Source organism: Crocodylus porosus, unplaced genomic scaffold (assembly GCF_001723895.1).
Source record: "Crocodylus porosus isolate Cpor-Errol unplaced genomic scaffold, CroPor_comp1, whole genome shotgun sequence".
In the NCBI taxonomy this organism is placed as follows: domain Eukaryota; kingdom Metazoa; phylum Chordata; order Crocodylia; family Crocodylidae; genus Crocodylus; species Crocodylus porosus.
In genome coordinates this window covers 23940730-23957562 of record NW_017728911.1, presented here as the reverse complement: position 1 = coordinate 23957562, position 16833 = coordinate 23940730, and the positions used below count along the sequence as shown (strand labels likewise).

General features: G+C 42.5%; 1 protein-coding gene across 2 annotated transcripts in view; it reads right to left on the bottom strand.

The window, feature by feature from the left end:
* The window catches only part of TRPM7 (transient receptor potential cation channel subfamily M member 7), a 109628-nt gene that overhangs the window by 4384 nt on the left and 88411 nt on the right, over nt 1-16833 (bottom strand). For both annotated transcript variants that reach the window (XM_019533661.1, XM_019533660.1), the window contains exons 29-36: nt 15917-16013; nt 14745-14815; nt 12550-12587; nt 9350-9375; nt 5923-5973; nt 5765-5830; nt 391-674; nt 62-144 (exon numbers count right to left, since the gene is read on the bottom strand). In XM_019533661.1, coding sequence (XP_019389206.1) covers nt 62-144; nt 391-674; nt 5765-5830; nt 5923-5973; nt 9350-9375; nt 12550-12587; nt 14745-14815; nt 15917-16013 — 716 coding nt within the window. The remainder of the gene's footprint in view (nt 1-61; nt 145-390; nt 675-5764; nt 5831-5922; nt 5974-9349; nt 9376-12549; nt 12588-14744; nt 14816-15916; nt 16014-16833) is intronic.

The window sequence follows — 16833 nt, the reverse complement described above, 5'->3', positions numbered from 1 at the left end:
GTTCCAAACTAATATATTATGAAAGTATACAGGATGTAAACAAGCATTTAAAGATACTTACCTTGGCGAATATGGAATGGATTTAGGCTTCATCTGATTGAAAGCAAATGTGAGCTTTTGTGCTGCCCTCTGCTGTTGAATTTCCTATAATTAAAAGCCCGTATGTCATCATTACGTTAAATTAACAAAGGGGGAAATTTGAGAGCAAAATGCAGCAGGAAGATTTATAGCCATCTCTCTGAAGATTGTGTGTACAAATACATGCTTGTTTTAATTCCTTCTACAAGTTAAAAATCAGAGAATATGCTAGCTTGAGCAGTGTGTTTTTTACCTTTTAATATATACTGCCTCTCTTTGTCTACTGATTGACAAGAATGAAAAATGACTTACTCTCAAACAGAGGTGTAACACCGTGTCTTCTTTGTAGATGCTCGACCAAGTATTCACAACTTCAGGAAGAAAAGATTTGATGATATAAAGATGTCCTGATTTCAAGATATCATATTCTGACCACGTGCATACTACTTTAACAGCTCGACGTAAACCACCACCCATCTCTTCTTTACTTAAAAATTCAATTTTTGCGCAGAGTCCTAGCTGTGACCAGGAAGACATGCTGTTGTTCAAGGTGTTGGGTGAGCTTTCTTCAAGGCGATACACAGTGACTGGCTCACCTATAAAATTGCAATATAGAATAAGATGTTTTATAATATGAGATTACAATACATTACAATTTATTTTTAAAAGTTTGATTAAAACCATGCTGCAAAATGCTAAGCAACCCTTATGCTGGGATAATCAAGATGTTAAATTGAAAATATGATATTGGTAGTGTTGTGGTAATGTTTTAGCCATGGTGTTATAGGAAAAACGTGAGAGGCAAGGATTTTTGCGGGTGATATCTTTTATTGGACCAACCGGATACCTGAGAGGGACATTGACATACTTTGGGTAACGCTGTGCCCTTCCTCAGGTTTCAGAAAGCTGGTCTATGTCCCTCCCAATTATCCAGTTGGTTCAATAAAAGAGATCACCCACAAAAATTCTTGCCTCTTATATAGTATTACTGCATTTACCCAAATCCAAGATTACTCTGAATTTAAGATGACCCCCCTGCATAATTGTACTTTACATGTGGAAAATTTATATATTTGTTAGAATTTTCCATGTTAAGAATCTAATTATTGGAGGATTGTCTTACATTTGTTCTCCACCACTGCTGCAGTAGGGCAAGCAGTGGCAGGGGAGTCAAGTGGCTTGCCCCCAGCTCTCGTCTTGCCCACCCTTGTCTGGTGCCCCTTGCTGCTAGTCTCCCCCCTGCCCCCCCACAGCCTCTACCCTTCTCCACTGCTGCTTACTCTCCAGATCCAGATCTAAATCCAGATCCAGATAAAGCCCCAGTCAATGCTGGCAGCAGCTGGGGCCAGGCACCACAGCAACTGCTATCGCATGGCCAGGATGAGGCTAGAGCAACCATGTGCTTCATGCCCCAAAGCCAGAGGATAAGCAGTGGGGGTAGGGGATGAGGCATGGGCTGCAGTGAGGTGGGCAAGCAATTGCAGCAGACTCAGACTCTGGGCTGGAGTTAGAAATGCTGCACGCAACTGCCTGCCCCCTGCTGCCCCCCCCAAACTTGTATTCAAATACAAGACAAGGGACTTTTAAAATGACCTCATCTTGGATTCAAGTAAATATTGTACACCAGGGTCAGCAACCCCCAGCACGTGCCAGAGCATAGGACATGAAGCTATTTTGTTCAGCACATGTACAGTAGGGTAGGGACCGGCGTTGTGCTGCCCTAGGCCCTTCCCCTGCCATCCACTTTGAGGTGCACAAGCATCATGCTGGTGGCAACTGCACATGTACCTCAAAGTGGACAGCAGGGGAGGGGCCTGAGGCAGCAGAACCCGTGCCACTCCCCCACCATCTGCTCTGAAATGTATATGTACCCTGAGAATGCTGAGCTGATGCCAGAGCTCTGCAGCACAGGCCGCGCCAGCCTCTTCCTGGTGGAGGGGAGGGGAGGGGAGTGCTGGGCCAAGGCTGGGACACTCCACCCCTTCCAGCACTGCTGCTGCCACCTCCCCACACAGGTGCGTCCGACCCATTCCCGCCAGCTCTAAGACCAGCCCCTCCACTGGGAAGAAGCTGGTGCAGGGCCCTACGGGGAGCACTGCACCTTTCCAGGCTCAGCTGCGTGGGGCAGGCAGCAGTGTCAACACTGGAAGGGGTCGAGACTCCTGGCCTGGCATAGTCCAGCCCCCCGCCCCCGGGAAAAGGCTGATGTCACACGCCTTTGCGGGCTCAGGGTGGGCGACAGCTCTGCATACAAGGTAAGCACGTGTCTCTGGGCCGCAGGGCTCAGCAGCCTGTTGGTGCTGGTGCTGATTTCTGAGAGTTTAACATTACATATTATTCAGTTTATTTGGTTTTGTTAAATTTCATAATCAGTTTTTGCTCTCTCGCAAGCCAGTTTACATTAATCAGTTTATTTTGCTCTGTTAAATCATTTCTTATTCAGTTTTTCACTCTCTCGAACCAGTTCATATTTTTCAGTTTTTTACTTTCTTAAAACAGTTCATATTCAGTTTATTTTGACCTCTCTACTTTGTATTCCAAGATTTCAACATTTCATATTGCTCACTTTTTTGTGTGTTTTTCTGCTCTCTGATTGCCTTCTTGGAAATACTTACCCAGATTTATAAGCACTTCAAATAATTAAATTCTAATTTTCTGCTTTCTGTTTGCCTGTTTACATTGTTTGCCCTGCATGAACTTCAGGAAATTTTACAGTTAGAAGGCATACATATACGCAACTACGGATAATAAAAAAACAAAGTTAGATATTTGAAAGTTTCAGCCAGCATGGAGAGAATTGTGTGGTTTTCTGCAGCAAGGGAAACATGTTGCTTGTAGTCTGTGCAGCAAAAGTGCGGTATCTTGTACTTCCGGCATCCAGTGCCATTTCATAACCAAGCATGAAGCCAAGTTTTCTGGAGTCGATGAAGCAGACAAATGTGAATCCATTAGAAAAGCTGTTGATTCATTTAAAAAACAAAAAACAAAAAAAACAGACCGGCAGCTTTTCTAGTTTTGTAATTAGAAATACTCTTTTCTCATGGGCAAGTTACTCAAGTCCCCCATGCTTGTGATGTGATGAGCTTTGTACTGGATAAAAGCACAGACAAAGAATATCCCCCCCATCTTGCTATAATTGTTCAATATTTTATTTCTGGGGAAGTTTGAGAGAAATTATTTTCTTTGAGTGCTATGCATAGCACAACAAAGGCCAACAATATACTTAATACTGTCAAAGATCTTGTCACACAGGAACAAACTGACCTGCACAAAGTGTTTTCTGTTACTACTGATGGTGTACCTGCAATGGCAGGTAAAACAGCAGGATTTCTAAAACTTCTGGAAACTGAAACTGGACGTCCTCTTGTAAGTTTCCATTGCATTACTCGTCAGGAGAGCCTCTGTGCTAAGATCTTATCTTCTGATTTAAATGAAATCATGACAATGGTTGTGAAACTTGTCAACTTTTTGATGGTCCGCTCCTCTTTGACACACAGGAGATTCCATGAACTTTTAAATTATATAAATTCTGCATATGGAGATTTAGTGCTGCACAGTAATGTACACTGGTTGAGTGGAGGTAACATGCTCACGTGCTTTGTTGCTTATCTCGAATCCATCAAGCTGTTTCTTGAGGAAAGTGGTCAGCAATATGCAGACCTTACTGATGACAGATGGCTAACAAAACTGATGTTTTTGGCAGACATCATCACATTTAAACAATCTGAATACTAGGTTACAAGGAACACAGAAAACCATCCTTCAGTTGTATGAAGACTTGAAAGTTTTCTGTGATAAGGTGTCTTTTTTTCAGAGAAGATACTGAAATGTCTGCCTTCCGTTACTTCCCCAGCCTGAAACTCCATTCTGAGCAGCATCAATTGAACACTAGGGATACATGCAACTACATAGGAAAGCTGGAAGATGAGTTCACAAGATGATTCCAAGATTTTTGCAACAGAGATCCCATGTTTTCATTTCTTGTAAACCCTGACAGTATTATGGAAAGTGACATAGAACTGCAGTACTGTCAGTGGATGAACAACGAATAATTTGAATTGAAATTGATTGACTTTAAGAGCTCAGCAATACATCTGGGTATCAAAGTTCAAACTGCTGCAAGGGAAACTTGAGAATGAAAGGGACTGGCAAGTCAAGATTACAGCATGTTGGTCTTCTTTTCCTGAAAAGTATGTCTTCATGAAAAAAGTAACTTTTGCCTTGCTGTCTGCATTTGGATCTACTTATTGCTGTGAACAAGTGTTTTCACAAATGAAAACCATACTCAGTCCTATGAGAAACCACCTGACAACTGATGATTTCGATTCATGTTTGTGTCTGATAACAACCAGCTACCAGCCTAACATCACCAAACTCAGCTGTCAGAAGCAGGGCCAAGGTAGCCACTAAGAAAAGATTTTTTTTACTTGAGAGTATTTGTACTTGTTTATGGTAGTGAATACAGAGCATCTATTTTAAACAATTAAGCAAGCGTATCCTTAAAGAAACAACATCTACCATGGCAACATCTCTCTGGAAAGGTGTGGGCATGGTGTGGGGGTGGAGGAACCATGGGAAGATCCAGAATGTGATCTTCCAAGCCTCACTGTAAAGGCCAAAGACAATCAGGTGCCAACCCCTGTCTCTCTCTCTATTCTACCTACCATTTAAGGCCAAGGTGAGGTCAGTGAACTAAGAGGAGAAAGACGTGGGGTCCTCATGACCTAAGGCCTACTCTGCCCCCTGCCACACTATCCCCAGGTGGTTAATGCTTTTCTCTTCTCTCTTTTATTCTCCCTTCTTTTTTCTATTTCTTCTCTTCTCTCTTCCTTTTTTCCTCTCTCTCATCACAATATGCTTAACAAAAAAAAGAATACACAACAACATAGGTAGTATATGAAGTTTTATTTATTGTCGCCAGGTTTAGAATTTTTAGAAAGCCTGGTATTTACTGTTAAAATAGGCACCTTTATGATTATTAACTATATTAATATGCAGTGCGTCCTGCCATGTACACCCCCCCCCCATTTCTGTTTTTCTGGCATGCCACACTCTGGCATCTTACAAGGCAGACACTGCAGTTTTTCTGGCACTCTGGCCAAAAACCTTGCCTACCCTGCTGTAATCTTGGAGTTTTAGCCAACTGGCAGACCCCCCTTCTCCAACTTCTTTCTTAAAAGCAAAAGCAGAGAATCGGAACTTTGTTATTAAAGAAAATATTAGTGACCCTGTTCAAGCCACATTATGCATGTCCCAATACCACAAGAATGGTGCTTTATAAAATATCCAAAACAAGGCAGGAAGTGTCAGTTATTAAAGCTCCATTACACTAAAATCAGTGTTTTAGTGTACTTTACTATAAAAACTAAATACTCCTCTTTCTCCTCCCCCCCACCAAAGACTACTAAAACTAAGCTAATACAGGCCCCTCTTTAAGTAAATAAGCTGCATTTCTTAAGGGATAGTATAAAAAAGTTTGCATTTCTGCATGTCTCGCAAGACACTGACACAAGACTTCTGCATTGGGCTATAACCTATTTTTTTTGCAATCTATGTTACCAAAATAACTCGCTCAAGTTGGGCCTTGACATTCTGCATGAAAATAATCTTAACATTTGCTAAAGACAAACATGAGCCAACCTTACACCCTCGGGGTAAACTTTCTCCCCAAGATTATGCTTCTTACCTCTTGGAGGCACAGGAGTGAACGGAATGCTCTGTGATAACCTCATCAAATTATTTCTTTCTACAGCTGTAAAGAAAAAGGTTACAAAAATCAGAAAGTGACCAAGACTTAATAAAAGGCCATTATTAAACTCTAACTTTAAGTTTTAAGGTACTAACCTGAGTAGTAGTAATTGATATCCATTATTGGCTTAAAAGGAGAAGCAATACCTACCAAAAGTCAAGAAACAGAAGACGGATTATATACTGTACATGCATACATAAAATCCTCCTGCATACAAAATATAATTTGAGAACTTTGGAAGCAAGAATACAAATTAAACCTGCTCTCCCCTCCCCACTACATTTTTTTTAAATAGGCTGTGGACAGAAATTTTATATTTATACTATTTAAAAAGGGATCGGGAGACTTACTACTTGGGAGTACTGCAAGTGGGAGTGTTGTGATTTATGCACCTATCCAGACAGCATTGCTTTCACGATCATCAGGACACGCAAGCCTCTCCACCACAACAAGGCTGCGATCCAGGGAGTGAATTTTTTCCTAGTAGGATCTCCCATGGCAACAAGGTCAAAGGTGAGGTTCCAGACAAACAGCAACCAAATAACTAGGCTAGGTGGAGCTCTTTAGCTCCGGTTTGGCAATGTACCTAGGAGAAGGATACTCTGCAACTAAACCTACAGCCTGGAGATCTCTCTGCCACTGTCCTAGTTTGCTAGGCCACAGCACACGAGTTTCAGACCTAAAGTGTTGGGCCTGTCAGTGCAAACTGCACTCCACTTTAAAGCTTCATGCGCAGACAGGAAAGAAACAAGTCCCTCAAGTCCTACAGCGCTGGGAGCATGGCGAAAATAGCAGGTGTAGGATGACACTGGCAGCCGCAGTCCCAATCCTGCATGCAGGCATCTCAGGAGTACAGGTCGCACCAATGATGACCTGGAGACGATGTCATCACCCAGCAGCACCTGAGCATCTAAACAGCCTCTTTGAAGGATAGCAGTGCTCACTCCTAAACAGGAGAAGGGCCTAGAAAAGGGGGCCTAAAGAAATGCTAGTCTCCCTACTACCCAGCTGGATCACTACAGTCAGCAGTCATCTTCAAAGTGGCCAAATTACAATAAAAAGGGAAACAAAAACTTCAACCCTGGACTCTGAAGATAGCAGGCACCCACCCTCAGTGACTCTCAGCCTTGGTTGCCCATGAGCTAGCTAAGCTAGATATCAATATAGCAGCCCTGAATGAGATGCGCGTCTCAGAACAAGGCAGCTTAACAGAACACAGTGCTGGTTACACCCTCTACTTGTCAGGTAAATTGCAGATGGAGAGACATCTCTCAGGTGCTGGCTTATTGATAAGATTTTCCATTGATTCCAGGATCTCCATTGCTTCCACAACACTTAGCAATTGGTCTTTCTGACTGCATCCTGTCCCTATGCCTTCCTTCACATAACCAGCAGCATACCACCATTATCAATGCGTATGCCCCAACCCTCCTGGTAGATACAGTTGAAAAACTTAAATTCTATACTGACCTCTACAATCTCATCCAGAAAATACCGTCCAAAGACAGGATTATCACTATGGGTGATTTTAATGCAAGAATTGGCAGTGACTATCTAGCATGGAAAGGCATGCTTGGAAGACATGGATTGGGAAATGGTAATACAACGGACACTTACTTCTGGAATTGTGGAGAAATGCATATGGCAATAAGCAGCACCCAGTTCCAGCAGAAAAACCATTAAAACCACTTAGATGCGTCCCCGCTCCAGACACTGGCACCAGATAGATTACATCTTGGTGCATCAGAATGATATTGGGGATGTCCTGCACATTACTCATGCCTAGTGCTGACTGCTATACTGACCACTGACTCATTTGCTCAAAGTTGTCCTTCCACCTCAAGCTTCAGCCCAAGCACAGGGGCAACCCCACAAGAAATCTGATGTTTCCAAGCTGCAAAATCAATCTTGCCAACAAAAATTTCAAATACACTTCAAATCAAAGCTTACAAGTCAAGCCCATATTGCAAACACCTCACTCAATGGACTCTGGAAACACATCAAGTCAGTAGTCCTGGAGACCACCCAGGAGATCATTGGGCTCAGTGCTAACAGAAATCAAGAACGGTTTGATGAAAATGACAGACATCCAAGTCCCGCTCACAAAAAAGAGGACCACTCATCAAGCCCTTCTTGTACAGCCAACTAGCCAACAGAGAAAGGCAGCTTATCGCCAGGCATGTAACAACCTTCAGCAGAAACTGCGCAACGTCCAAAATGAATGGTGGACTAATCTTGCGGAAAGAATATGACTATATGCTGATAAAGAAATCAGAAGCTTCTACAAAGCACTGAAATCTGCCTACAGCTCTACCTTCCTGACCCAAAGGCCACTGAGGCTCTAATGGCTGGACCCTACATATTGACAAAGGCTCTGTCATGGACCAATGGTCTGAGCACTTTCAAACTCTCTTTTAGCACTGAATGCACAGTACATGAGTCTGCCATCAACTGAATCAAGCAACTGCCTATTAAGGAGGAACTAGATGAGCGTCCTGCACTGGAAGAAACCTTCACTACCATCGACCAGATAAAAGGCAACAAAGCCCCAGGAATTGATGGAATTCCACCTGGAGCCTTGAAATATGGCAATCCTGCTCTACACTCCAAGTACCACCAACTCTTTATAGCCTGCTGGGAGCAGGGAAAAATTCCACAAGATCTGTGTGATGCTGTAGTCGTGACCCCGTACAAGACTAAAGGTGACAAGTCAGACTGTTCCAACAGAGGGATCACCCTTCTGTCCATCGCCAGTAAGATTCTAGCTAAAATCCTCCTCAACAGGCTTGTGCCTGCCACAGCAGAAAAGGTCCTCCTGGAGAGCCAATGTGGCTTCAGAGCAAGCAGAGGCATGACAGATATAGTATTTGTGCTCAGACAAATACAGGAAAAGTGCTGGGAGAAGAACAATTTAATGATGCAATCCCAGGACAACCATTTAGACATACTTTGCGATATCCTGGGGTAAAATGTTCATAGTCCTTATACTGTGAGCCTTTTCATACTTCTCCTAGGAAACTGAATGGAAGCCTGAATGACTGTGCTTTGCCCCAGGAAAAAATGTCTCATCATGGAACAAATGTGACATCTGTCATTAGCCTTAATAACTTTAAAATATGAACAAAATGGATTTAAAAAGTTACAGTAGCTTAGTTTCACTTATTAGTACGGAAGTGGACAGATATAACAGTTAAATTGGTAGAGCATAAGCCAGTATAATTTAATTCTCTTACAAGTTTTATGTTTATCCACATCCTCCAAAATATACATTTATTCCATGATAAGAAAAAAAATAGTTCTTTTCTATTAGCCACTGCTTTCCAAATTCAGAAAACCTGTTTTTAACTTGAAAAAATATTTATCATATTCTGGTTAATTTTCATCTTTGTACATTTCAGTAGTGAACACTGGACAGTTTCTTTCCACTATCAAGCACTGAAGTCTCGTACAGAAATACAGAATGTATGGCATGTTGGAAGTGCCTCTTAACTTGATTACATTCCAGCAAAAAAAAAATCTTACCATTCAAAGCATCTTCATCAGAAGGCCTATAGGGGACAGAGGAGAGTGCAAAAGTACTTAAAATTGCTTTTAGATCACTACATTTTTGCATTCTCTTTTATAGCAGACCTCAAAACTTTATTGTTGCCTAAGGGCCCATAATGAGCAAATAATGCACTGCAGACAACATCAAATTTTGTTCTCCCAATCAACCTCAAGGTTATTTTTTTTCTTGTTGCCATGAAAATATTGGAGATTTAATTGAAAATATGGTGTCTTGGAGCCATGGATTGCTAGTCCAGTGCTTTTTGATTTTGATACATCATCAGCCTAGAGCAGGGGCAGATAAAATATGGCCTGGGGGCCAGATCTGGTCCACCAAGCACTTTCATCCAGTTTGTGGGGCCCTCCAACAAGTTGTGCCCCGTCTAGCCCTTCCACCCATGAGCAAGGTGCCCATGTGTACATGCAGCCCCAAAAACATGCCCTATTGGTCTGCCCCCATCCTGTGGGTGGAAGGGCCCAGCCAGCCAGCATGCAGTTTCTGTGCGGGGCTGCTGCTGCCTCAGCTCCCAGGACCTGCTCCATTTCCCCAATCTCCTGCTGGCTCCGGGCAGCAGGTAGGGAAGCAGCAGGGGTGAGACTACAGCTGGGAGGGAGCCCGGAGTGTTTGGCTGGGGCTGGTGGGCATGGGCTCCATGCTGACAGGTGGAGAAGGGGCAGAGGCAGCGCAGAGCCGGGGTGGGGAGCATGTGGATGTGAGGGTGGGGTTTTGGGGACTGTCCCACATGACATCTATGGCACACAGGCCCAGCAGGCAGTGGCAGCAGAAGGGAGGGTGCTCAGCGCACAGGTGCCTGGTGGGGTGCTGCTCTGGGCAGTGCTGCACACTGCACTGAGGGGTGCAGCCTCCACATGCCTGCTTATATCACCAGTGCTCCCTACCACTCATGCACACTTCCCTATAGGAGCTGTGCTGCAGGGGAGGGAAGCCGCAGGCACCTTCCCCCATGGGGCAGGGAAGGCAGCTAGCTTCAGAGCCTGAAGTTTGTCTCTGGTGCTGCGCAGCCCTGGCAAGGAAGGCACCTGGCCTCAGCATGTGGGGCTTTCCTCTCTGCTGTGCAAGTGCAGGGGCTGTGCACGGGTGGTGGGGAGTGCCAGCCATACAGACAGCCCAGTGGAGGCTACAGCCCTTGCTGTGATGTGCAGCACTGGCCGCGGCAGCACCCTACTGGGCACCTCCACCCTGAGTGCCCTGCCTGCTGCTGCACCATGGGAGAAGTGCAGGAGTCCCCACACACCCCCTCACACCCACATCCTACTCCCACAACCCCCCCCCTTCCCCCTACAATATACAAAACTAAAAATTTTTGTAGTTATTATGCAATTACCTCTATATACACTATGCAAACACAAATCATGACAAAAATATTTTTTGTAATAACATTATAATACGTTATTAGGAGTACACTGATAAAGATGTTGGCCGATACCAAAAGCCAATTATTAACCAGCCACATCAGCCAATACCAATCCAATAACAGATATACAGAAATGCAGCTGGGCAGCGTTGAGCGCAGCACCTGGTAGAGAGGAAGTGGCATGGGGGGGAGCAGATCGAGGCCCCCACATTGAGGGAGGGAGTGGGGCTGGGGCAGGGGCAGGAGGTACTGCCCAGCCAGGGCAGTGAATGGGACCCGGGGCCAGAGCAGGAAGCGGGACAGAGCTGCAGGTGGCTCATCCAGGGGATTAGCATCCCAGCACTTAAAAGTTGGGGCAGGGGTGCTTGAACAAATGAGCTGCACAGCTTCACTCCTGGCTATATGCACGCAGGCAGCTGTGCGCATGCATATGGCATCCAGAGGCCCCAGCCAGAAGGTACAATGAATTATATTCATCAGTGACATTACTGGCTACATTGGCCAAAAAAACCAATAGCCAATAACATTAATTTTAATTTTATTGGTGCTGATCCAATATGGCGCCAATATATCAGTGCAGCTCTATATGTTATAGTAGGTGTTTGAGTTTTAGTGTACAATTTGGTTTTTTTCCGGTTCTAAGATGGCAACCCCTCCCCTCAAAAGGAGTATTTCCAGGGGCACAAGGGGAAGGACTTCTGGTGACAAAGTTCAGGGGTTAGGAGGTGGGACTTCTGGTCCCAAGATGCCAGGGTAACTGCCAAGGGGCAGGATTACCCATGCGGCCCTCTACAGTTCACCAACACTCGTTATGTGGCCCTCTGCCCAAAAAGTTGCTTGCCCCAATCTACAGTCAATTCATTGGGTTTGCAGAACTGCTTTACCTTACTTTTCAGAGGCGGTACAAAATTGTACATTACAAAAAACCCAAAAATGCTTACTAGTCTTCCATTTTAGTTTTTTATGTTCTCAGTCTTACTGTAAACACCACTTTATGCATGACAGCACATTAACTTTGCTTTAAAAGAGTCAATTCCCACAGAGGGGTTTAACTGATAACTACATGTTCACAACAAGATTACATTTCTCTTATCAGATTAGTCAAGCTATGGCTTTAACAAGCAATTAACTTGATGGGATGAATTGCTAACAAAAGCAATTACAGCACAGTTTCAGGGGAGAGTTTATAATAAAAAGGTTGGTCAAGGATCCAGGAAGCCTGATGTTAAAAAAAATATATATATTATTAAAAGTAACAGCAAAGCAAATGGTTCTACTGAAGTGCACATGCTGCTCTTGGAGGTGTATGTGTGTGGACCCATTAACGTAAATGGGATCAGGACACAAAAAAAAACCCCACACACATTTGATAGAAACAAGCCCATGGGTTTGATTTCCTATTTAACTCACAGGGATGTCAATAGTTCAAATTAAAATAAAAATGTTCTTAAAGTGCTTAATAAAAAAAATTGACTCTTTAGTTTCTATTGTTTAATTATTGCAAGTTATATGGATTTGCTCTCGAATCCCATTAAAATAAAAAATTAACTGAAAGCTATTTTAAGCCTTGATCCATTATAAAATAGTTGACAACTATCTGGCACCTGAGTTTTCCCTTTGACTTTAAAATGTTATATATTTCTTCTTTATAGAGATTAAGTTTTAAAGACATTCTCATATGGACATTAGTAACAAGAAAATTCAGATGCCAAAAAGTAACAGAACTTTTAAAGAAAAAGACTAGAGTGCATCACAAGTATTTGATCAATTCTAGCATTAATGAGCAGAACACTTACTTACATTTGACTGCTATTTGAAGGTCTACCTTGTACCCAATCCTTTAAAGAAAAGGAAATAAAACAGTATTTATAGGACAAAAAAAAGTTTACTTGGTTCCTACAGTTCATATACTACAGTCTTTATGAAAGATCTGAAAGTAGAGGTACTGTATTATTTCTCAGCACTCAAGTAGTTGAAGTGAAACACTAAATACAGTAACAATAGTATAACATAAGGAAAGGTTTTATTTATATGTGTGTGAGATTTTATACACACACACACACACACACACACACACACACACGCCAAATGCCCGTCAAGAATGATGGGGAGGGGGCCGACTGGGATGGAGGGCTGCTGCTTGCAGGGAGCAGGGTGGGGGAGCCGAGGGCAGCACTGCTGGCCTTGGCTCCCCACCCTCTGTCCAGTCCTCAGAGCAGCTTCAGAATCATGGCGGCACTCCCCCATACTTGGAGAACTTTGATTGGCTGTTTCTGTCAGCCAATCAGAACGCAAATAAAGTGTTACAGACAGACAGACAGACAGACTTAGGCTTTTATAATATATAAACAAACTGATGTTGATGCAATATGCAAGGAAATTATATTCATTACTGTTTGATGGCTTTTTTATTAATAAGAAGTTACTGTTTTTACCCCCAAAAAGTATAATATGTGCAAGAATGCATAGTTTCTCTGAACTACACATTGAAGGCAAATTAATTATTTGATTTTATCTTTCTTTCTACTCAAAACAGGCCCCTACTGATTCACCAGCCATTTACAGGTGTTCATTTCTGGCAGTGGAAAACTTCCATCGCTAGAAAAGATTTCAGGAGAGGGAGCAGTATAGGCATTCAACCATGCAACTGCCCCCTCTCCCCTGTTCCACGTGCTCTGTACAGGCTGGGGTGATCCTGCCCTGGGGAAAGTGAAGGGAGTAGTAGCTGCTCCTGTCCTCCCATTACTGCCAGAAGGACTGAGCACTGGGGCAAAGCCTTCCCACAAACCCCTCAAACCAGGGATTCCAGTCTGACAGGCAGGGAGCAAGGAGTAGCTGCTCTTCTGCTTGGGTCCCAATAACCAGGAGCTGAGCAGAGAAGCAGCTTAGCAAACTTCACCCCACCTCAACTAGGGACTCCAGTCTAGGGAGTGGGTGGACAGCAACCACTCCTCAATCCCTTGCTCCCTCCATCTGGCTCAGAGCACCCTCACAGGATACCTTTGCCACTCGAAGCTGGGCAGCAGGGGCAGCATGAGGAAGCCAGCTGACAACAGGAACCAGATTTGAGGACAACTTCCCCAGCTCTGGTTCCCAGCACCTGGGGCTTTGCAATCCCTGCCCCCACTGTCCAGCTGGATGGCAAGGGAAAGAAAGGGAAGCCAGAGGGACCTGCAAAAACACGTTCCCCCCCCCCCCCCCCAAACTCCTTTCCTAAATCAGGGACTGTCTGATCTGGAGAAGAGGCAGGGACTGCTGCCCCGCTTCCCTCCTGAGCCAATCCATGAGGAGAGTGTAACAAGTGTTCATTCTGGCAAGAGGAACTCTCTTGTAAGAGACATCTTCCAGGTCTCAACCTGGAAGATCTCCCCAGAAGGTACATGTTTTTTTCCAGGAGAAATTCAGTGAACGCTTGTAACTTTTACCAGGAGAATCACAATTCTTCCAGTAGCAATGTAACACTTATACATGGCAGTTCTCAGCAAAGCAGAGAACACTCCAAAGTGAGATTTATTCTTTCCACATAACCCATATCTTTCTGTCTTTTCCCAGGTTCTTGTTCTAGCTGCATACTGCTTTCCTCCTAGACTGCACAACCACATGCTACCAACAAACTTGCAACTATAACTCCTTTTGACCCAGCTACTGCCAACCATTGGGTCGTATAGCTCCTTAGGGAACAAGGGCCACATGAGCAGAGGTGACATCATATCGCTGCAACGCAGGCAGATTGGGATCTATTTTACAGAGGTGTTCCGGTTAGCAAATAATGTGGCCCTTCTGAAGTTCTCCACTTCATCTTACTGGGCTTAAAATTTTGGTAAATTGGACAAATGTCTGTTTTCACAGGAACACAGTTTTGAAGTTAGTCTATCAGGATTACTCCCATTAAACAAACTGGTATGCAGTTGCAGTACATATGACATAAAGCCATATTGCATTTTAGTTACAACTCTGCAACACTCTGCCAAAAATGTTAACAACAGTGTACAAACCGGGAGCAAGGCTGCCTTAGAGTCTACTTGATGACTTTCTTCAGTTGATGCCCTTCTACTCATGCTGTATACTAGAAAAGAAAAAAAAACATAACTTGACAAGAGAAGCAAACGGGTGTGAAACAGAAGATTGTTTAAAACATGTACAATAAAGGGAAAGGGAGGTAATATAATATACCCCCTAAAAAAAAAGACACACAAATTAGCCACACAAAGCACACAAATTAGCCAATTATTTTGCAGCATGTTTTCCATATGGACACAAGATAAACAATCTTAGTTCACATATCGTACCAATGCTGGTTCTATCAGACTGCCTGCATGACCTTAAGCAAATCACTGAACCTTCCCATGCCTTTTATCCATCTGTAAAAAAAGTATTGTAAACACTGAGATCCCAGAATAAGCAGATCTCATGGAAGAATCTACTATGTTTTACACAACGCAGGTTAGCAACCTTTTATGGCAGCAGGAGAACACAAACAGGGGATAGCCAATTTGGCTGTGAGGGCACAGAGCAGAAGGCTTTAAATCACAGATTGAATGTGACCCCTTTAAATTCTCCTCCCCCCACCCCCACCTCCCCAGAATCAGACCTTTGAAGGCCAGATCCAAGCTCTTTGTAGGGCAGATCTGGCCCATGGGCCACAGGCTATTGATCCCAGTTATAGGACATTAGTACAGGATATAAGAACAAAAGGACTTAAAACACACATCTGAAACAGTTTAAAGGAAAGACTAACCATTCAGATATATCATTTGAAAAAAAGTAAGTTATGGTCTAGTATTACATTTGCCACTAGATTTCCCTGTAATTTTGATTGGTTTATTATCATATTTCTCCCACTCTCCTCTTTCCCTATACTCCTGTTTCCCTTTTCTTAAATACAAATGATTCTTTCCCTCTCCCACACTGAAAAATCTCACAGACAGCAGAAAACTGACTACATATACAATGCAGACAAATACACAAATTAGAAAACCTTCAGAAAACAAAATATATACTCCTCTACTCTCAAAGATGTTAAAAACTTACACATTTCAAGTAACAAAAAAGATTTTAAAAAATTTCAGAGACAAATCTAATTTTATGTTGATAGTACCTCTTGAATTAGTGACTTAATTAATAAAATTTTAGGATAAAACTAAGCCACAGAGAAATCTGCACTTACACTGTTCCGAATGACCTGCCAAAGAGTTTTCAAGATATTCAGCAAACCCACTGCAAGAGTTAGTCTGTCTCAAATTACAGTCAGTTTGAAGACTATCCTGTAAAACAAACATAGTTATCAGTTATCATTCCTGCAAACCTCTGCTATTCATGCAGTATGGTAATCTGCTTAGTTTGCAACATAACTAATATCGCTTTCTATGACCATCTTTCAAATGTATGACAAATATATTTTTAAAATGCATCTTGTACAGTTTAAGTAAATACATACTTTTTGAAGTCTTTCCATTACAAATTGTAGATTGTAGAATTTACAACAAATCCTGAGATTCATTATTTTTAAATGAACAATAAAGACTCTACTTAGAGTGGAGCAATAGAGATCTATTTTTGAGATGACAAGTAGAAAGCAATATCAGTAAAACAACTTCAAATTGAAAGGTATACCTCTAGAAAAATTAACCTCTCCTCTTCATAACTGTTAGTTCATTATTTATTTCAATTCTAAAATTGTGCTGTTACGTTATATACTTCATATTAAAGTTCTGATTCCTATGATATAGGGAATTAAAATGAAGTTAAATCCTTAATTCATATTCTCACTCAAAGATTAATACTCCATATACCAAATATTCACAATTAATAAATAAAGGAGTTTGTTAATCACATTTAGAGTCCTATAGTAAATATACAGCAAGCACATATGACAAACAAGTCCACTGTGTATCTTGTTAAAACAAAAACTGATTTTAAAGAACATCAGTAAGTCCTTTAAATATTCTTAGACATCCTCTTTGAATCAAATGATGAAAACTCAGTAGCACTTGATTATTTTTACTGAGGTTCTACAAATTTGTCATTCGGCACATCCATTCCTAACAACTGAAGTAGGCTGTTGCCTACGTGACCTCATGCCTC